Here is a 23,128-nt window from a genome sequence, read left to right as displayed (position 1 = left end):
GCTGGAAACAGGGAGAGACAGTCAGACAGACTCCCGCATGCGCCCGACCGGGATCCACCCGGCACGCCCACCAGGGGGCGATGCTCTGCCCCTCTGGGGCGTCGCTTTGCCGCGACCAGAGCCACTCTAGCGCCTGGGGCAGAGGCCAAGGAGCCATCCCCAGCGCCCGGGCCATCTTTGCTCCTATGGAGCCTTGGCTGCGGGAGGGGAAGAGAGAGAGAGGAAGGAGGGGGGGGGTAGAGAAGCAAATGGGCGCTTCTCCTATGTGCCCTGGCCAGGAATCGACCCCGGGTCCCCCGCACGCCAGGCCGACGCTCTACCGCTGAGCCAACTAGCCAGGGCCAGACTCTGAGAGTTTTTAGTCTTATTTTAGTGTGATGATTGTTAATGAAAACATTGAAGCGAGACGTGTAAATAATTGAGGGGGTAGAGTCAGGAAAGGTAAGAGTGGCTGGGAAGGCCTTTCTGTTGTGGCCTTCCACAGAACAGAAAACGGTGGCTGGAATTAGCAGAAGCTACCTAAATGAGGAAATGACTTAACTACATTTACTATTTTCCTGTGACATTGTTCTGGTCTGATACCAAAGAGTTCCTTTTTAACTGAATAAACTTGAAGAGGCAAAATGGATGAAGGGAAAAACAAAAGCAGCTTTTACTTTTTATTGCCTTTTAGTGTGTGTGTGTGTGTGTGTGTGGGGAGCTTGATTAGTAATTAACAACAACAACAATAATGAACACTTAAGCCTGCCAGACACAATTAGGCACTTTCATATTTTAACTCATTTAATTCTCACAGCAGTCCTGTGGCAGATACTTCCTTTTATTTTCCCCATTCACGGGCGAGGGGGTAGATGTTGGCCAACCTGCCTGCGGTCATACATCTAGGAATTGGGAGAACTGCAAAGTGAACTCATGCTGGCTGGCTCTGGAGCCCTCACTCTTAACCTCTATGCTATATAGACTGCCCCTCAAAATAATTACTGTTTACCATTCTGTGTAGTGATACTGAATATCTATATCTACTTTGGATTTAACTATTAGATTAAAATTTATTTTAATGTTCTTTCTTGATGCAGGGAAATTATGAATTAAAAGGATATTAATATTAGTTCTGGCAGTTTTTGTTCCACTCAGATTGAATGAGAGCAAGGCCTTCTAAATGATCTATCAAAATCATTCAAAATTTGCTTAGGAAGAGCAGAATTATTGTTAACTGAGTATATTTAATGTTTATTATAGCTTGCATATTTATTTTATACCCAAGTAATGACCTTGTGACACTATAGACTTGGTAGTTTTTTTCCCTATTGTATATTTATTTATTTATTTTTTTTTTTTTCCATTTTTCTGAAGCTGGAAACAGGGAGAGACAGTCAGACAGACTCCCGCATGCGCCCGACCAGGATCCACCCGGCACGCCCACCAGGGGCGGTGCTCTGCCCCCCAGGGGGCGATGCTCTGCCCATCCTGGGCCTCGCCATCTCTAGCGCCTGAGGCAGAGGCCACAGAGCCATGCCCAGCGCCCGGGCCATCTTTGCTCCAATGGAGCCTTGGCTGCGGGAGGGGAAGAGAGAGACAGAGAGGAAAGCGCGGCGGAGGGGTGGAGAAGCAAATGGGCGCTTCTCCTATGTGCCCTGGCCGGGAATCGAACCCGGGTCCTAGGCCGACGCTAGGCCGACGCTCTACTGCTGAGCCAACCGGCCAGGGCTGTATATTTATTTTTAATACAAAGGTATTAAGTATACAGTGAACACATATAGTACATTTATCTTGTTTATAAGATTTGGAATCTAAGTTTGTTACTTTAAATGATTAAGGAATATTATAATTATGGGTCTTTTGTTCAAATCTATCTTATGGCAATATACTTTACCACTTTATTTATTTTTTATTTTTTACAGAGACAGAGAGAGAGTCAGAGAGAGGGATAGATAGGGACCCCAGACAGACAGGAACGGAGAGAGATGAGAAGCATCAATCATCAGTTTTTCGTTGCGACACATTAGTTGTTCATTGATTGCTTTCTCATATGTACCTTGACCGTGCGCCTTCAGCAGACCGAGTAACCTCTTGGTCAAGCCAGCGACCTTGGGTCCAAGCTGGTGAGCTTTGCTCAAACCAGATGAGCCCACGCTGAAGCTGGCGACCTCAGGGTCTCGAACCTGGGTCCTCCACATCCCAGTCCAACGCTCTATCTACTGCGCCACTGCCTGGTCAGGCTATTTTATCACTTTAATATGTATATTTCTGGAAATAAATTATTCTGAGTAGAGGGTGCTTATGGGTTTTGGTTTTATGGTTTTGAAATATAAGCGATGTACAAAATGCTTTTATTATGTGCTATTTTTATTTCTTTTTTTTTTGTTTATTAATTTTAGAGAGAGGGGAGAGAGAGAGAAACAACAGTTTGTTGTTTCACTTATTTATGCATTCATTGGTTGATTCTTGTATGTGCCCTGACCAAGGATTGAACCCACAACCTTGGTGTATCAGGATAACTCTCTAACCAACTGAGCTACCCGGCCAGGGCTATTCCATTTTCCTTAATTTTGGGTATAGGAGGATTTTAGAAGAGTAAGTTTGTGCTGAAGATGTAACTGGGATTTTTAAGAAACCCCAAACATGCTATGGTAGAAATGTTAATAGAAAGTAATAGTGTTGACACTCTGATATGTTAATTATAGTTGCAGCAAAATCTTTAGTAGTTTGCCAACAACCATATAATTGCTACATAGAGACTTTGAGATATTATTAGATAAACAGAATTATTCTGGAGAAGAGGAGGCTTTTAAGTAGAAAATTTGTTTTGACTGCCTTATTTTCTAGGGCTTAGTAATTAAAACATTATTTCTGCATCTGTATGTAGAAGTAACAAAGTTAGAAAAGAAGGCATGGAAAAAAGGGTAAAATTCAGCTACTTAATGGACTTTTGTAAGGCTAATTTTGACTTGAAGGGATCTCAAGAAAGAGAAAATGGTCTTTTGGTTCATGAATAAACTAAAAGCTATGGGACATTTATGATAGTTCTTTTACAGGCATTTTTCTTTATCTTGGGTAAGGGTCTTCAGGTCAGCCTTTACATGGAAGATACTGTCCTGTTCTTCACTCTTCAGCTCACCTAAGGTAGTGACAGCTATAGCATGAGAAATAAGACGTTTGAAGATAAAAGAGGAAAGGTGTAAAGGTATATGGAGAGGATACATGTGGGATCATCTGCCCTTTGGACTTGAGAAAAGATACAATAAGATCTTCAATTTTGAAGCTGCCTTTCTGATTTATGAAGTAGAACTTAAGAAAACAGTATCAAGAATAGACAAGATCAGAACAGCGATAGGAAGCCAAGGCCCAGCAATGAGGGTGAGCAGAGCGAGTTATTGAGGAAGCCAGGAGGGAGCGTGAACAAAGACTTCTTCCTCTGGGGAATCCAGAAGATGGTTATGATAATAAGCATTGTAATAATAGTAGCTAATACAGCTTGTCTTTCTCTTTGGAACATTTCGTCCTGTGGCCCTCAGGCTCTGCTCTCCTGATTGCCTTCTTACTCACTGCCATTCTCTGTTCTTTCTTGCCTCCCTATGTTAAAAGTAAACCAGGACTTTGTCTCTTTTCTTTGAGCTCTTCTCTGTTTCCAGGGGAGACAGACTCCCTTAGTGATTTCATCCAGGCTCGAGGCTGTGAATGTCATTAGATGATGATGACTTCCATATTTATTTCTCTAGCCTGGACCTCTCTGTAGAACTCTAGGCTTGTCTGTCCAGCTGTTAACTCTACTTGAAAGCCTAAGAAGTACCTCAACAGAATTATTTTTTTTCCTCCCTGCCCACCTAAGGTGGTTCTTCCTTCATTCTTACTCATTCTTTTAGTTTCTGAGATCGAAAATATTTGAGTCCTCTTGCCTCCTCTTTTTCTTACAGGCCATCTGTAATTCATCAGTAAGTCCTGTCATCTCTGCCTTCACACTCTATCTTGAAGCCAGTTACTTTCTGCTCTAGTCCAAGTCAACACTACAGTACCCTCCTCTCTCTCAGTTTCTGCTCTTGTTCTTATGCAGTAGCTAGAGTCATGTTTTAGAAATGTAAATTAAATTATGTTACCCCTCTGCTTAAAATCCTTCCTTGCTTTCTATCACTTTTAGGATAAAATTAAGTCCTCACTTTAGCCACAAGGACCAATAGAATTTGGCTTCTGGCTAGCTGATTTCACATCTCATCATTGTTTACCCCTCTGGTTACACTGGTGGTCTTACCTGTTCCTCCAATGTCATTCAGATCCCTGCTTAAATATCACCTTCTCAGAGGTGGCAGGCAACCTGCTCAGTTATATCTAAAATCACCACTCCTATTGTTACCTTTTATCTTCTCTTTATTAGTTAATTATCTTCCTTATTAGAATGTAAGGTCCTTGAAGTCAGGGTCTGCTTTTCACTTCCTTAAGGTTCCTTCAGGTCTGGGGCATGATAGAAACTCAAATATTTGTTAAAGAAAGAATGTTTTGAACATTTACTTTGTGCTAAGCCCTGAGCTAAAACTCTAGATATGGATTAACCATTAATCCTCACAACTTGGAATCTATGTATAAAATTAAGCATTGCTATTATTGTACTCATTTTACAGATAAGAAAATTGAGGCTTACAGAGTTTATGTGCCCAAGTTACAGGTGTACTCGACAATAATATTGGATCATTAGGGTGGGTTTAGATTAAAGCCTCTACAGTATTCTATTTCCTTTGAAAATATCCTAGAAATATTTTCTATGACAACTCAAATATTGATTATTAAATATTGGGTCATATTATAGAATAAAATTCAGTTTTGGATAAAGAGACATAATACTTTATTTTTAAGATTTTATTTATTCATTTTAAAGAGAAAGAGGGAGAGAGAGAAAGAGAAGGGGGGAGGAGCAGGAAGCATCAACTCCCATATGTGCCTTGACCAGGCAATCCTGGGGTTTTGAACCATCGACCTCTGCGTTCCAAGTCAATACTTTATCCACTGTGCCACCACAGGTCAGGCTCAAGAGACATAATATATACCACTCATAAAAATTAGGGGATATTTCAAAATGAATATGAAGCGATGAAATATCCCCTAATTTTTGTGAGCAGTATACTTTTGATATAGGAATCTTTCTCCCAAATGCTACATACTATAATTTATGGATTTCTGATGCCAGATGCAGCTCTCATGTCATTACACAAATGGCAAGCAAACATTCCCAAATATTCTGCAGCAGCTATTGTAGTCTATGTAATTGGTCTCCACACTTCCAGTGATACCTTCCTTCAATCCAGTGACTTCTTATTGCTCAGGGGTTCACCATCTTAAAGTCCACTGTGTCCTGGCCAGATGCTCAGTTGGTTAGAGCATTGTCCCAATATACAAAGGTTGCCAGTTTGATCCCCATTAAGGGCACATACCGGAGCAGGTCAATGTTTCTGTCTCTTTCTCACTTCCTCTCTCTAAAATCAATAAAAAAAATAGAGAGAGCATTAAAAAAAAGTCCACCATGATTTGACCCTGAGATTTTGTTGCTTTTCTAACCTTTGCTGCTCATTGGGCTTGACGAGACCTGCCAAACCAGTAGCTGGGTACAGTGCGCTTCTTTTTGCCCCAGGGCTTCCTAATAGAGTTCCCTGACTTGGAATCATATTTCCCAGTGGTTCAGAGCCCTGGAACCAGATGGTCAAGATTTTAATCCAGGCTCTGACCTTGAGTAAGCACATATATCTGTGTCTCGGTTGCTCCAAATGTAAAATGGAAATGATAATTGTACCTACTTCGTAAGGTTATTGTGAGGATTAAAGAAGTGAATACATGTAATGTTAGCATAGTATTTGGAAAATAGTAAGCATTTAGTTAAGTGTTAGCAGTTATTGTTACCACTTCACTTTCCCAGGTTCCTACTTATCCTTCAGCCAAGCCTCCTCTGTTTCACCAAATCATAAAAAATTTTTAGTAGAATGGTCAGAAAGGGCCTTGTGATAGGTGATGTTTGAACATGGATCTGCACGAAGTTAGGGAGTGGACTCTTCAGATACTTGAGCGAATAGCATCTCTGGTCGAGCAGTAAGTACAGAGCCCGTAAGATGAGTGTCTTTAGTAAGAGGACCAGTGGGACCAGAGTGAGGGCTGGGTCTTTGGAAAGGAAGTCCTAGAGGGCAGTGGGAGATGGGGCAACTATAAAGCCTCCTGGGGTTTTGTTCAGGGTATGATGGGAAGCCTTTGGAAGGGTTTCACTCGAGGCTTGACGTGGTCATCTGAGAAGGTTTACTCCCTGCAATGTTGTGATTAGACTCTTCCAGGGCTCATGGGGAGCAGAAAGGGGGTTGGGGGGCAGGAACTGGAAGCTCATTCAGGAGGTATTGCAGTTATCCCAGTGAGAGAGATGGTGGCTTAGACCAGGGTGCTAATGATGGTGGTGGTAAGAAGCCCTGGGAATCTGTATACATTTGAAATTGGAGCTGACAGGGTAGATCAGATGCTGAAGGTGAGAAGAGAAAGTGAAAGATGACTCCAAGATCATCTGTGAAAAAGTTGCTTGAAGAAGAGATTCCAGGTCTGGAGTACAATGTGTGTCCAGAGAAATCTTGATAGGAGAAGCAGCCTTAGGTGCAGAAGAATTTAAAAGGGACCTTGAAAAGTGGCATGAAAAGTTGATTTTATAGGAAATAAAGCAATATAAAGTATACAGCATGTAAAATAATAGTTATATTCTGACTTCAGTCCTCAAAAAGTCTATTCTTTGAAGGGAAATACGGTCATTTTGATGCCAGGTGTCACCTGGGGAGGCCAAAGGGAAGCCTCAGCCTGATCCAGGTTCTTGTCACAGAACAAGGGGTTCAAGAACATGGCAGAAGGAGTTAGCAATGTACAGTAAGTTTATTAAAGTGATAGTACACACTCAAGAAGGGAGAGTGTGCAGCCTTGGAGAACAAGATGCCTTGATGGGGTCTGGTGGAAGGTTTTCATTAAATGTGGGTAAGGTGGGATAGGGTGGTCCTCTGTTTCTGACGCTGGTGGAGTGACTGCCAACAAGGGTCTTCCTTGTCTCTCCTCTCCAGAGAGGGGTTTCTCTGTGGTCCTCCCAGTTATAGGAAATTGGGGAGAGGGAAGCGGGGGAACACGTGGTCAGTAAAGGACATGTCTGTGATGTTCCAGCCAAAACTGAGGGAGCAGGTAGAGCTTGAGACTTTTGTTCCCTATTATAACTTTCCTGCCTCAATTTGTCCTGGACAAAGCCTGCATGCTCACATGACCCTGGGAGACATGCTTTATTTGTAACAACTTTTACAATTTTATATTGGCAAAAATACTGTTTATATGTTGAATATGTTCATTAATTACTATAATTCCATTCTTATGTGCAGGCTTTCTGAGAAACCCAAGTCCTGCACACTTTATTTTTAGCTCAGCTGACTCGGATACAAGAATCACTACATTAACATTGCCCAATATTTCAATAATATTTATTCATTAACACAATTCTCTCTATATTCATTCTGTGAAAGTTGACAAAATTTACTTGTATTTTATGTATCGATTGCCCTAATGTGCACTGTTTTGGTTTTTCTTTCACTGCTCTTAAAAATGGTACATGATTGAATCAAATTGAAGTGGTGCACGACATATTCATCTGAGTGCCCATTCCATGTGGGACAGAGGATCCGTAAGATGTGGTCCATGTACTGAAGGGTTTGTGATGTGGTAGGAGCACAAAAGATTTGATGGCACATCTAAAGGACCCAGATGTAGTATTTTGACCTTGCCAAGAAATAAAATTTCTTATATTATGCTTTAGCTTACTTTATAAATTAGTTAACTTTTCTCACTTTGGTTTAAAGACCATGGAATATGGTTATACCCACCAAGTATCGAGAGAGTTTAAAAACTAGATTAAGATTAAAATAGCTTTTTTTTGGCCTGCTCCCTTTCCCTGGGCACCGCCACTCATTCTAAACTCTGGGCTCCGGCAAGGCCAGCACCTCCATCATCTCCTTCCAGCTGCTGTCATCATGATCGTCCACTGGGACCTCATCAGCCATGAGGAGATGTTCTCTGACCTCTACAAGGTCTGGGAGGTCATGGATGGTCTGTGTCTGGAGGTGGAGGAGACGATGGTCAGTAGGACCGAGGGTGACATTGATGACGCCCGAGGGCAGAGGTACTGAAAGCATAGTAATCACAGGTGTTGATATTGTTATGAACTATTATTTGCAGGAAACCAACTTCACAAATGAAGCCTACAAGCAGTATGTCAAAGATTACATGAAATTATTCAAAGGGAACTGTGAAGAACAGAGACCAGAAACCTTTTATGACAGGGGCTATAGAACAAATCAAGCACATGCTTGCTAATTTCAGAAACTTCTGAAATTCTTTATTGGTGAAAATATGCATCCAGATGGCATGATGGCTCTGCTGGACTACCGTGAGGATGGTGTGACCCCATCTGTGATTTTCTTTAAGGATGGGTTAGAAGTGGGAAAATGTTACAAATTTGGCAATTTGGGTCTCTCACCTGTCATCATAACTGGCTGCTGCTTTTCATCCACACACAAGGACTGAAACAATGGGACTGATGTTATCTGAGTTCTTCATTTATTTTGACCTTGATATATTTGAAACAGAGGTATTGTTTTGGAGAAAAACACGTCATGTAGGTTATCTAAAAATAAAATGCATTTAAACTCATTAAAAAAACATACAGGATAAAATACCTATTATTGAAAATTAACATTTGTGTAGTGGTTTCTATATTTAATTCTGTGAACTCTAGGTATTATCTTAGTTTTCAAGAGGACACGAAAGTGAAACAATACCTAAGATCACAAAAATATCAATATATATATATTTTAAAAATATATATATATTTCCTAATTGTTTTTTGTATGTTTAGAATATTAAAAGATACCAAAATATAGGTACTAATGCTAGCCCTTTGAATACAAATCCTATATAATTTCTATTAAATATATTGTTTCATTCCTTCCCTTTCTATCAGTGGTTAGAAAGATCCTATTTCTTTTTTTTTTTCTTCTTTTTTTTGGCAGAGACAGAGAGAGAGTCAGATAGGGACAGACAGGAAGGGAGAGAGATGAGAAGCATCAATTTTTTGTTGCAGCACTTTAGTTGTTCATTGATTGCTTTCTCATATGTGCCCTGACCTTGGGGCTACAGCAAACCGAGTAACCCCTTGTTCAAGCCAGCGACTTTGGGTCCAAGCTGGTGAGCTTTGCTTAAACCAGATGTACCCACACTCAAGCTGGCGACCTCGGGGTCTCGAACCTGGGTCCTCTGTATCCCAGTCCGATGCTCTAACCACTGCACCACTGCCTGGTCAGGCAGAAAGATCCTATTTCTTAATTGAGTTAAAGGAAGTCAGATCTCAACTGTTATTAATTCAGAAAGAAAAGTCTTTTGGCATGTTTAGAAACATTAATTCATTGTCCATGGAGATAATAGTGGGCTTCTGATGAGTTCAAGTGCTGTCGTTAATATTTTATCCTCATAACAGTTTTTACTTTTCATTTGAAGAGTTCTGAGGTTTTAAAATCTTTTATTAGGAAATACTTTATGTGTTAAAGGCAATACAATGTTTATATAGCTACATATAAAGAATACTACAAAACAAAGAACCCTATAACTACTACTCAACCTAACATATAGAAATCACCCATGCCTTCTGAGGCTTCCTGCTTACACTTTTCCCTTAAACAGGTAACAATAGTATTGAATTTTGCATTGTTCCAAAGTGTCTTAAATCTTAAATATCTTTTATTTAGAAATTTAACATTTTAAAATATCGTAGGTAAATTTAATTTTGTTTGACATAACTATTATGTAAATAACTTAAATTTTTATTTATTGATTTTTTGAGAGAGGAGAGGAGAAAGAGAGAGAAACATCAGTTTGTTGTTTTACTTAGTTATGCATTCATTGGTTGATTCTTGTATATGACCTGACGAGAGATCGAACCTGCAACCTTGGCTTATTAGGATGATGCTCTAACCAACTGAGCCACCCAGCCAGGGCACTAACTCTGTAAAATAATATTTTGATTTACTTATTTATGTTAAAAATAAAAAGGGTTTTGTTGTCTTAGAGGCAGTTATTTAAAAGGAGCTTGGTTTTGAAGCTGGGAGCTAAGAAAGTTTATTTGTTTCAGAAGTTTCCAAGATCTGAAAGGGAATATTGAGGAAGAGGAAAAGGATTTTATGTGAATCAAGGAAATTATTCACTGGTATAATTTTTCTTTACTAGAGAAAAGGAAACAAAGGAGTTGGATCTGAAGACTAACTCTTAAGTTCTTGGCAGAATTGGTACCTAAAAGTCTGAATGAAACATGGCTTAAATGTTTTATGACAGCAGGCCCTGGCTGGGAGGTTCGGTGGATAAAGAGTCGTTCCAGTGTACTGAGGTCATGGGTTCGATCCCCCATCAGGGCACATACAAGAAGCAATCAATGAGTGCACAACTAAGTGAAACAACTCTTTCTCTCTCACTAGCCCTTCCCACCCTCAAATCAATGGAAAAAATTTTTAATAAAAAAAGCTTTATGACAGCAAATTTTCCAGAGGTTAGAAGTGTTTGTTTTAAACATGTTTTTGAGTAGTGAAAACTACAGAGGTCATAGCCTACAACTCATCTTGTTACTGTCCTTAATGCTGAGCCACTGAAATCTGAAATCTGGTTCATATAGTATGACATTAACTTTTGGATGTTTTTTGGGGTAGAGTTTATATGTGGTTTTTCAAGTTTAAGGAAATATAATTCTCAAGTTCCTAGTTTTAAATGGGTAAGGAGAGTTTTAATGCCTGAAGTATAATATTAGGGGGTAGTCATATACCAGTGATGGGCAATCTTTTGAGCTTGATGTGTCAAAATTTGCCAAAAAACCAAGCATAACTCGGGTGGTGTGTCACTTCGAGAAAAAAACCATAATTTCGCTATATTTATAGTTTAAATAACAAAAATATTTTGGCCTACAGACCTCCGGCACAGAGTGTCTACACTACAGCAAATGTTTTATCCTCGGCTGAGGATGAAACGTCCTTCTCAGCATGCAGCCCCATACTTCTCTGGTATGCGGCTGCATGTGGCCGCGTGTCATCAAAAATGGCTACGTGCATCACTGCTGACACGTGTGTCATAGGTTCGTCATCATGGTCATATATATATATATGTATACAGATACATATATGTGTGCATGTTCATAAAAATGCCTTTCTGTGTTTGTCCTGGTGATGGTTGCATGTAGGAAATAAGCATTTAAATGATGAGTATTCCTTTGGCCAGGTAACTCACTTGGTTAGAGTGTCATCCCAATACATCAAGGTTGTGGGTTCGATCCCTGGTCACAGCACATGCAGAAATCAATCAATGAATGCATGGATAACTGGAACAACAAATCAATGTGTTTCTCTCTCTCTCTCTGTCTTCCCCCCTCTCCCCTTTCCATTCTTTCTCTAAAAAGAAAAAAATCAATTAAATAAATAAATGATGGATGTCTTGGCTCAGAGTGTGTGCTCTGGAGCCAAGCTCTTCAAGTTCACATCCTGGATTGGTTCTTCAGTCTTGGGATAATAACACATCTGCTTTATTGAGTGGTTAGGGGGGGTGGTTAAGTAGGTTAGTACACAGAAAGTATTTACAGCTTAGAGTCAGTGCCCCATAAATGTTGGCTGTTACTTCTTATATGTAGTGCCTTTTGTTTAGAAACATTCTTCTTTGCTTAGGTTGCCATTTGTATGTGAGGAGATGTTCTTTCTAGAACCATGTCTCCTTGTCACATGATTATGTGCAGTTTGAGCCTTATTAATACACTGTCAGCATTTGAGGTTGGAACATAAGTGTGTGGCCATATCCTGCTGAATACGGAAGAGAGAGAACTAAGCACAGTAGCAACTGTTGCTATTTATGTCCTGAGTAGCAGCTGCTCTGGACAGATTTATTTTTTAATCTTGATCTCACTGATACTCTGGGTTATGGCCCTGCCTTAGAGAAGTGGATTGGTTGCCATGTCGGGTCTTTAAGGAGATTTCATGACCACATGTTACAAGGATTCGATTCCATGTGAAATATGAGGAGCCAGAGCTTTGTGTGTATGAGAAAGGGAGAGGGCTAAGCCTCAGCCCTCAGTCAGTCCCTGCAGTGGAGTGTGATTAAATTAATCACAAGAGAAATCACTGTTAATTTGGGCAATGAGACTTCATACTTTTCGGTCAGTAAGTAAATTTGCTGTTTACAACATTCCCCAGAAGATTTAGTGGTCTGTGATTCACTGTATACCCACATAGACACAAATGTGCACACATACATATGGTAACTTACCATGTTTCCCCATGTATAAAACGCTCCCATGTATAAGACACACCTTAATTTTGTAGTCTGAAATTTGGGGGAAAAAATGTATTACATAAAGTTATTGAACTCAAGTTTTATTCATCATAAAATTCATATAACTCCTCATCACTGTCACAACTCCCATTCATTAGCTTGTCCTCATCTGTGTCCAATGACGATTCCCTGTCTTCAACAGTGAGTGTAAAAAGAAGCGTGAAAAGTGGGAAATGCAAGTTAAAAAAAAACTACAACCACTGTACAAGATGCACCCAGTTTATAGACCCCAAATTTTTTGAAAAACTGTGCGTCTTATACATGGGGAAATATGGTGTGTATTAGTTGTCAGCTGTGAATTTCAGAAATGAGACTATCTTTCCAATGAGTACTTCATTACCAAATGCTTTTCTGAAGTAGGTAAGAGCTTTAAAAAGAGTTTATTTCAGTGCTCGCTTCGGCAGCACATATACTAAAAAAAAGAGTTTATTTCAAATAGTTGTTAGAGTAATTCAGTAATTTTTCAAATTTTTATTTTTGATGTGTCATAATATTCGAAGCTTCTGAAGAACCTTGAAACAGTAATGTGGCTCATTTCCAGATCTCAGCTGCTTAACTTCCTTTGGGCTCAGTCATAAAATATTAATGAGCACCTACTGTGTACCAGGCTCTGCTCTGAATCCGGTGACACTTTGTGAATGTTATTGATCTGATTCTTTTCAAATTCTATGTATAGTCCACCTATTAAAATGTGATTATTTTTGTTTTTGATTGCCCTATTTAGATTCAGTGGTATGAATTTACTGACTTGGATGTTTTGAATTTATGCATAATATCCTGTTGAAATAAAAAGCATGCAACTGAGTGACTTATAAAATCAAAACATTTTAATCTCCAGGTATTATTAATCCAAAGAATCCAAAGGAAGCTCCGAAGTCCTTCAGCTTCGACTACTCCTACTGGTCTCACACCTCGGTGAGTATACTCCTGGTGCAGCATCAATGGGAACTGTGTGGGGATTGGAGGGTGTTTAAACATGTTTTCAAAGAGCCTGTAGCTCCAACAGGCAAATAGAAGTTACGAGCTCCTAGGAAAGTGGAGAGTAGGGCCCTTCGCAATATCCTTACTCAGTATAGGACCTGCAGTCTTGCTGGCCTCAAGGGCTTGTTCCAAAACTAGAGTTTGTTTGCTTCTGCATCTCTTTGTTCAGCGTTTTTTGTTGTTCTTTTTTTTTCTTCCTATTTTGTGTTGGAATAGGAGATGTTTTAAACTATTGACAAAGGCTAATTTGTAACAGTCTTTGCTGAAAGCTGTGTTTAATTTTTATTTTATTTTTTTACAGAGACAGAGAGAAAGTCAGTGAGGGATAATAGACAGAGACAGACAGACAGGAACAGAGAGATGAGAAGCATCAATCATTAGTTTTTTGTTGCGCATTGAGACACCTTAGTTGTTCATTGATTGCTTTCTCATATGTGCCTTGACCATGGGCCTTCAGCAGACTGAGTAACTCCTTGCTTGAGCCAGCGACCTCTGGTCCAAGCTGGTGAATTTTTGCTCAAACCAGATGAGCCCACGCTGAAGCTGGCGACCTCAGGGTCTCGAACCTGGGTCTTCTGCATCCCAGTCCGACGTTCTATCCACTGCGCCACCGCCTGGTCAGGCTGAAAGCTGTGTTTATTAAGATATCTGCACTACTGTTAGCAACTTTCAAAAGTATTTTTATATGTGAACTTGATCATTTATCTTTTAGTCCCATTTTCCTCTTAAGAAAATTTTCTTGACCTGACGTGGTGGTGGCGCAGTGGATAGAGCGTTGGACTGGGACACAAAGGACCCAGGTTCAAAACCCCGAGGTTGCAGGCTTGAGCGTGGGCTCATCTAATTCAAGCCAGCCTCACCAGCTTGAATCCAAGGTCGCCGGCTTGAGCAAGGGGTCACTTGATCTGCTGTAGCTCCTCAGTCAAGGCACATATGAGAAAGCAATCAATAAACAACTAAGGTGCTGCAAAGAAGAACTGATGCTTCTCATCTCTCTTCCTTTCTCTGTCTGTCCATATCTGTCCCTCTGTCTCTCTGTCTTTCTGTCTGTCACAAAAAAGAAAGAAAAAAGAAAAAAATTTTCTTGGAGCACCCTGTGAATGGAAGAGAGATATTTGTAAGATTATGGAAAACAAAGTGTAATCATGCTAGATAATTTCATATAGATATGGTTTTATATGGCTGACCTGGATAGTGTGTGTGTGTGTGTGTGTGTGTGTGTGTAAAACGAGGAGAATAAACTATGTATTGGGGGAAATCTAAAAATATATATTTTAGGTGACTATTCTGATGCAAAACACTTGTATTTATTATAGAAGTAATCAAATAAGCATAGGAACGAATATAAATAAAATGTCATTTATTTCTTCTTTTAATCTTGATAGCCCGAGGATCCATGTTTTGCATCTCAAAGTCGTGTGTACAATGATATTGGAAAGGAAATGCTCTTACATGCCTTTGAGGGATATAATGTCTGTATTTTTGCCTATGGGCAAACTGGTGCTGGGAAATCTTACACAATGATGGGTAAACAAGAAGAAAGCCAGGCTGGCATCATTCCACAGGTAATAAGCAAAACACAATGAAAAACCTTCGTTCATCATTACTCTTAGTTTTCAAAGGCTTTGACAGTTACTTTTATTTAGCAAACATTTATTCTGGGACTATCATACCAGGCACAAAGATAAATTACCTGTCCCTCTCCCTCCTGAGAAACTAACAGTCTTTTGGAAGAGATTGACATGTATACATGTCTACCTTAAAGGTGGAAAAGTTGGCTGTGACCAGTTGGCTCAGTGATAGAGCATCTGCCCAGCATGTAAATGATCGGGGTTTGATTTCCAGTCAGGGCACACAGGAGAAGCAACTATCTGCTTTGCTACCCCTCCCCCTTCCCTGCAGCCATGGCACGATTGATTGATTTGAGTGAGTTGGCCCCAGGCGCTTAGGATGGCACTGTGGCCTCTGCCCCAGGTGCTGAAAATAGCTCTGTTGCCAAGCAACGGATCAACACCCTAGATGGGCAGAGCATCCCCTCATAGGTGCTTGCAGGGTAGATTCTGGTTGGGGCACATATGAGAGTCTGTCTCTCTGCTGCCCTTGCTTTCACTTAAAAAGAAAAATAAGGTGGGAAGGTTGATGTTTTGTAAAGGTTTTGCTGTGTATAAAATGTTATCTTTTGAACAGTGTTACCAGCTTCTTCAAAAAGATAGTATATAACAGGCTCTGTTCTGAATCCTGGGGATACTTAATGAATGTTGTTGGTCTGATTTTTTTTTTAAGTTCCATATATAAATCACCTCTTAATAAGTTTACTATTTTATTTTTTGATCACATTGAAATACTTTCCTTTTATTGTATTAGTTTAATACTATCACTTTTAAGATTGAGTTTTGTTTTTTTTTTAAGTGAGAGGAAGTGAGCTAGTGAGACAGACTCCCACATGCCCCTGAACTGGGATCTACCTGGCAGCCCCATCTGGAGTCAATGCTCAAATCAACTGAGCTATTTTTAGTGCCCAAGACTAACTTGTTCCAACCAACCGAGCTATCCTCAGCACCCAGGGCCAATGCTAGAACCAGTTGAGCCACTGGCTTTGGGAGGGGAAGAGGGAGAAAAGGGGGAGGGGGAGAGAAGTAGATGGTCACTTCTTCTGTGTTCCCTGACCGGGAATTGAACCTGGGACGTTCGTACACCAGGCCGACACTAATTGTTGAGCCAACTGGCAATGGCCTGAAATTTCTTTTCTAAGAGTGGTTAGTCTTTTGATTTTATATTGTTTGGGAATGCAGAGGAGTTGTGACATAGGTATTTAGAAAAAACTTCTTTTTAAATAACAGGAATGTTGTCTGCTTTTGTTAATGATATTTAGAATTAATTTTAAAGAGTATTTATTTATTTATTTTTCTAACTATAGGCCTAGTATGACTGTCTCTAGAATACATAGGAAAAAAACGTTTTAGAAGAAAATTGAATGTGCTAGCATACAATTTTTTGTATTTTCTGATGCTGGAAACGGGGAGAGACAGTCAGACAGACTCCCGCATGCACCCGACTGGGATCCAGCCGGCACGCCCACCAGGGGTTAACGCTGTGCCCACCAGGGGGCAACGCTCTGCCCCTCCGGGGCGTTGCTCATTGAGACCAGAGCCACTCTAGCGCCTGGGGCAGAGGCCAAGGAGCCATCTCCAGCGCCCAGGCCATCTTTGCTCCAATGGAGCCTTGGCTGCGGGAGGGGAAGAGAGAGACAGAGAGGAAGGAGAGGGGGAGGGGTGGAGAAGCAGATGGCGCCTCTCCTGTGTGCCCTGGCCGGGAATCGAACCTGGGACTCCCGCATGCCAGGCCGACGCTCTACCACTGAGCCAACCGGCCAGGGCCCATACTATTATTTCTCTATAAAAAGTATATGTCTATCACCCTAGCTGAGTAGCTCAGTTCATTAGAGTGTTGGCCTGATAAACCAAGGTTGCAGGTTTGATTCCTGGTCAGAGCACATACAAGAATTAACCAGTGAATGCATAAATAAGTGGAACCACAAATTAATATTTCTCTCTACCTCTCCTCCCCTTCCTCTGTTTCTAAAATCAATTAATCAGTTAAAAAATTTTAATGTCTGTATTAAGACATAATGTATATTTGGGAAGTGTCCTTCTTTGTAATAGTAATAATAGTTACAATACTAATTAGAGAAAACATTCTGAAATACTCCCCATGTGCCATGCACAGGTCTAAGTACTTTACAAACACGAGTTCATCTAATCCTCTTCACATGACCCTAAGAGGTAGGTGCTGTTGTAACCCTCATTTTACAGATAAGGAAACTGAGGCACAGAGGTCATGTCACTTGAAATGGCAGAGCCAGAATTCAAACACATACATGGTAGTTCTGGTATCTCTGATTTGATTACTTTGTAATACTTACTTGGCAATAAAATAATTGTGGATTGAAATTACACTAAATAGTCATATTTATTCTATCCCATTACCACACTTTGTTTCACCTCTATTTTCCCTGAATTTGTTTGCTACTAGAGTTCTTGTATAGTTCCATATGTATCCTTTTTCTGATAGAATTTTGGAATATTTTATTTTAATGGAAAAGCATGAATTTTTAAAAAGGTAATTATTTATTTAGAAACTGCCATTTGTAATAAATTTTAAATTCTATTTAGACTTCTAGACTTCACATTAAATAGTTTATTTTTAAATGTTTGTTATTGCCTTATTACTAATGTATAACAAATGATAATTCAGTAGATTTTCATTAATTCTTTAAAAAACATCACATATTTTAAGTAATTCAAGAGATAGGTAGAATGAAATTTTATAATTTTCCTGATCTTAAAAAGTTGATGTTTTCTGTTAGAAATGTCACTATGTAGTAGAGTAGCTTCTCATAAAGATTTGAGGTTTTAAGACAGAGGTAAAAGGGAAAGTATTATAGAGTCAAAATGTTTCTAGAAAATAGTTTCATTTACACCCTCCAAATAGTGTGTATTCTCTCTCTATATGTGTGTATTTATATGTATTATAGTAACTGACAATACATAATGAAATTTATATATCCTAAAAGTAATGTATATACAAAATACTGTTAAATAGTAGTTTTAGTCCTACAATAATAATACTAATAGTGGGATCACAGTTACTGTAGTATAGTATGAAGAGTTGAATTCACATAAATTGTGTCAATGACATACATTGTAAAAGACATTATTCCTTCTCTTCCCCTAAATGTAGCTTCCTTTCTCAGGAAACATTGAGATGCTGTTGTTGAGGGATTATATAGATAAGAAGAATGTGTTTAAACCTGTCCTTCTAATTCACTCAAAGAATTCACCTTTGTTGTTGATACCATTAGTATTTGATAAAAAAAGAAAAGAGGATATTGCTAACTTGTTTAGCTATCCTGGGTAACTTACTGCTTCTCTGATTTATACTATTCATGTGTCTCTCATTCTGTTTCTGTAGTTATGTGAAGAACTATTTGAGAAAATCAATGACAACTGTAATGAAGAAATGTCCTACTCTGTTGAGGTGAGTGCGCCTGCAGGTTAAAACCAGAGGCCTCCATACTCAGTTGCCTCAGATGGTTTTAAATGGCTCCAAGTTATGACTGCTATCGATGACTTAACCGCTCCCCCAGTTTGTACTTTTAGGCTATATCTAAGTTTTGGTTATAATGAAGAGTGTTGCATTTAAGTCCTTACTTATAAGTCTGGCTTTAATTTCATTTATTTTCTTCGTGTTTATGTTGGTTGTCAAAAAATAAAGTTGAATTTTAGAAAGAAGCCCCATTAGGAGGCTGTAAGCACCCATTCTTCTCTTGCTAACATTTAGTATTTTCATTTTTTAACTTTTGCTAATTTGATAAGGGAAACTTTCTCACTCTTAAGTTTGAATTTCTTTATTAGTGTGTTTGAACATGGCTATGTCTGTTTACATGCTAGGATTGCAATATTTTTCTTATTTGTGTGAACTATTTTCCTTTAACGTTATTAATCATGATTTTTGACAGGCATACGTTTTACAAATATATGTAATCAAATCTCTTATCTTCCCCACCCTTTATACTTGCTTATAATCTTGGAAACTTATTCTCTATCTGTTGTATACCCTAGCTTTTTTAAGAAAAGTTTTATAGAATTACTTTGTATAGATTAGTTTATTTGACAAACATTTCCCCCTTTTTATTTATTTTTTAAGTAAGAGAAGGGGAGATAGACTCCCACATGCACTTGACCGAGATCTACCTGGCAAGCTGTCTGGAGTCGATGCTCGAATCAACTGAGCTATCAGCTCCTGAGGCTGACGCTCGAACCAGTCAAGCCACTAGCTGCGAGAGGAGAAGAGAGAAGGGAGAGAGAGAGGGAAAGAGAAGCAGATGGTCGCTTCTCATGTGTGCCCTGACTGGGGGATCAAACCCGGGACATAAATACACCGGGCCAACTCTCTATCCACTGAGCCACTGGCCAGGGCCTTACTGTATTTTTATATTGTATTTCAAAATAACTTAAAAAACTGAGAATGCTGAAAGATAAAGTAATTGATTTATTATGAGAGTAAAACAGTAGGATGACAGATAATTTTTCTAAAAGCAGGTCACTCTAGAAAGTGAGATGGTATTTTAATCATTCCCATGTACTTAAACTTGTACATATAGTCCTGACTCCCAGGAAGATATTTTATCTTCTTGGAAAGCATGTCCCTTTTAACACGGTTATGAGGCTAAGAGGACCCAAAATAACCTAGTAAAGATGGATGTGCTCCATTACTTATTCTCTACTATGCAGATCCATCTGAGCCACCAGTTTCTTTTAGTTCTGAATGAACCAACCACTAGAGATCCCAAGTGGCAAATTCAATTCATTAAGCACCAGGCCTTTTCGGGCTCTTTCTAGGCACTAAACATACATCAGCTAATAAAGCAAAGATCCCTACTCTGATGAGCTTATGGTTCTAGGAAGGGAGACTGAAAATAAACAACAGATATAAGAAATAAGTAAAATTATAAAATAGGTTAGAGTGGAGTGGGGTAAGCACGATGAGGAAAAGAAAAGAACAGGGTAAAGGAGACGAGGAGTGCTGGGTGGAAGGTGGGCTGCGGTACTATGAGGGGTAGTCAGGCAAGCCCCTGAGGGGTGGCAAGATGTGAAGAAGAGACCTGAAGGAGGTGAAAAACTCAGTCAAAAGATATCCAGGAAAAGAAAATTCTAGGTAGAGGAAAAGGAAAGGCCTTGAAGTAGAAACATTCCTGTGTGTTCCAGCAACAGCAGCAAAAAGCCCAGTGTGGCTGGAGCACTGTGAATCAGGGAGAGAGGCAGGAAAGAAGGTGGACGTCCCCTGAACCTAAAGAACTGAGGGTCTGCATTGCACTCTAAATAAGCCTGTGAACTTAGACCTACAATGAAAGAAAATGGCTTTTTTTATTACAAGATCAAAAAACTCCGTCATATGATTCAAAACAGAATAGTTACAGGATGAGACAAGAAAATTCATTTTAACAAAAATATTTTTAGAGCAGCACATTCCCCTTTTGGTGTATGATAGTCACAGTAGAATTCTTTAAAACTTTATGCAACACTTGAAAAAACCCAAAGCGTCTAAGTGGATCAACTAGAAATTGTGTAAGTCCTACAGATAATCAAACATATACACTTTTTATAAAAAACTGGGGTTTGCTTTAAAAGCAGCTTAATTTCTCAGAGCAGGCTCATGTTCACAGCGCATTATGTTATGGTGTCAGCAGTCGGAGTTTCATTCTTCTGCATGTGGCTTTCCAGTTTTCTCAACATCATTCAGTGAAGAGACTTCCTTTCTCCATTGTATGTTTTTGGCTCCTTTATAAAAAATCAGTTACCTATACATTTGTGAGGTCAGAACACCTTCATAATTTTAGTGACAATGAAGTTAAATACCAAAACTGGGAAGGGTGTAAAATAACAACTTCATAAAGCACATGAAAATAAAGTGGATGCCCTGGGATTCCTGGTTGATCCTGGTCAAAGAGCATGCAGGAATCTGTCTCTCTATCTCCCCTCCTCTCACTTAAAAAAAAATACAGTCAGATCTGAGATTGTGTAAAAGAAAAAGGAAATAGAAATAGAGATAAGGCCTGACCAGGCGGTTGCACGGTGGATAGAGCATTGGCCTGGGACATTGAGGGCCCAGGTTCGAAACCTCAAGGTCGCTGGCTTGAGCGTGGCCTCACCTGGCTTGAGTGTGGGGTCATTGACACTGCTTGAGCAGTCGCTGGCTTGAGCAGGGGTTCACTGGCTCAGCTGGAGCCCCCCCCCCCTGCTTCAAGGCACATATGAGAAAGCAATCAATGAACAACTAAGGTACCTCAACGAAGAATTTATGCTTCTCATCTCTCTTCTTTCCTGTCTGTCTCTTGCTCTTGCTAAAAAAATAAAATAAAAATAAAGATAAGGTTCCATTTGAGATACTCTGGAAGTGTGTCTGTAAAAATTTAAAGTTGAAAAATGCAGAAGTTATAGTGTATGCTTGAGTCGCTCAATGACACAGAAGTGCCTGAAAATGTCTGATTTTTTTTTTTTTTTGCATTTTTCTGAAGCTGGAAACAGGGAGAGACAGTCAGACAGACTCCTGCATGCGCCCGACCGGGATCCACCCGGCACGCCCACTATGGGGCGATGCTCTGCCCATCCTGGGCGTCGCCATGTTGCGACCAGAGCCACTCTGGCGCCTGGGGCAGAGGCCACAGAGCCATCCCCAGCGCCCGGGCCATCTTTGCTCCAATGGAGCCTTGGCTGCGGGAGGGGAAGAGAGAGACAGAGAGGAAGGCGCCGCGGAGGGATGGAGAAGCAAATGGGTGCTTCTCCTGTGTGCCCTGGCCGGAAATCGAACCTGGGTCCTCCGCATGCTCGGCCGACGCTCTACCGCTGAGCCAACTGGCCAGGGCCAATGTCTGGTGTTTAATGAATTGAATTTCCAGGTGGGGTCTGTAACGTAATGATTCCTAGGGAAGCATCATAATTAGGCTTACTGTGGTGAATTCTCCCTAGTCCAGAGCCCATTGCTTAGAAATGTGATCTTACAGATAAATCAGGATCAGCACCATCAATCTTGAGTCAGATTGGAGTGACACTCATTTGACTGATGTTAAGAAACCAGCAGATTGGTTTGTTACTTTCTTGTGGGCTTACCTCTGTTGGAATGCTGTTGGTTTTTTGGTGAGCATGGATTTAGAGGGAGAGGAGTGGATTAGACAAATGTTTAATTGCTTCAGGTAAAGAAATGATAGCCTGACAGAATTATCTCCATGATAGAAATGGTCCTGCTGGCAGGACAAGAATTCCTGAAGTACAGTGTCTGAGGTTTCTTCAACCCTATGAGACTTGGATAGGTCCTGCCACACAGGTTCTGTGTTGATCAGCCTTTACCCATTCTGGTAGACACATTTTTTGGTCCATAATTAGTCACAGTGTTGACAGTCTTAAAAGTATTAGAGTCGCTGGTCTCTTTTGTCTTAACTGCCCTGGAATAATGGTATTATTCCTTGGTTTTAACACTAATGGCAATCTTGTTTCCAAACTTTTGGAGTAAGCTCACTGTAAACCCCAGTTATTGAGAACAGCATACATTTAAAAAAGTATTTACAACTGAAAAGTTGCTACTAAAAATGATATTTTTTCTGCCTAGGACAAGCAGCAACCGCTGTGTGCTGAGGTAGCTATTTATCTCCTTTTCCTTCCTGACAAAGTCAGAATGCTTGGTTCTCACCTACTTGGTGATACCAGCGCACACTGTTAATGGAGTAAACAGGGCTGGAGCTGTGGAGTTCACTTAGTAAAGGTGGCTGATCTCTAGTTATAGAACTTTTAATACAAGTTTTTTAAAATCTTTTAAATGTAGAGGATTTTTTCTAAGTCCTAATTCATTAATCATTTGTTTCTAGGTGAGCTACATGGAAATTTACTGTGAAAGAGTACGAGATTTGCTGAATCCAAAAAACAAGGGTAATTTGCGTGTACGGGAACACCCGCTGCTTGGCCCATACGTGGAGGATCTGTCCAAGTTAGCTGTCACTTCCTACACAGACATTGCTGACCTCATGGATGCTGGGAACAAAGCCAGGTACGATAGGAAATAGGCTAATGACTGATGTCTTGGACACATTTTGAGGCCCTTTGTTCCCAGTGACAGAGTTGAGACCGTGTTTATAGTCATGAAAGTTGCTGTTATTGTGGAGTCGTCTGATCTTTCGGCTGTGCTGGAGAAGTGA

At 40.0% G+C, this 23,128-nt stretch overlaps 1 protein-coding gene and 1 pseudogene across 24 annotated transcripts in view; both read left to right on the top strand.

The window, feature by feature from the left end:
* The window catches only part of KIF1B (kinesin family member 1B), a 151,620-nt gene that overhangs the window by 30,695 nt on the left and 97,797 nt on the right, over window positions 1-23,128 (top strand). For all 24 annotated transcript variants that reach the window (XM_066270469.1, XM_066270470.1, XM_066270466.1 and 21 more), the window contains exons 3-6: window positions 13,238-13,314; window positions 14,766-14,945; window positions 18,352-18,417; window positions 22,802-22,980. In XM_066270469.1, coding sequence (XP_066126566.1) covers window positions 13,238-13,314; window positions 14,766-14,945; window positions 18,352-18,417; window positions 22,802-22,980 — 502 coding nt within the window. The remainder of the gene's footprint in view (window positions 1-13,237; window positions 13,315-14,765; window positions 14,946-18,351; window positions 18,418-22,801; window positions 22,981-23,128) is intronic.
* On the top strand, window positions 8,016-8,568 carry LOC136328787 (translationally-controlled tumor protein pseudogene; annotated as a pseudogene).

Source organism: Saccopteryx bilineata, chromosome 3 (assembly GCF_036850765.1).
Source record: "Saccopteryx bilineata isolate mSacBil1 chromosome 3, mSacBil1_pri_phased_curated, whole genome shotgun sequence".
Classification (NCBI taxonomy): domain Eukaryota; kingdom Metazoa; phylum Chordata; class Mammalia; order Chiroptera; family Emballonuridae; genus Saccopteryx; species Saccopteryx bilineata.
Note: the sequence above shows the minus strand (reverse complement) of the source record. Positions and strands in the feature narration are given on the sequence as shown.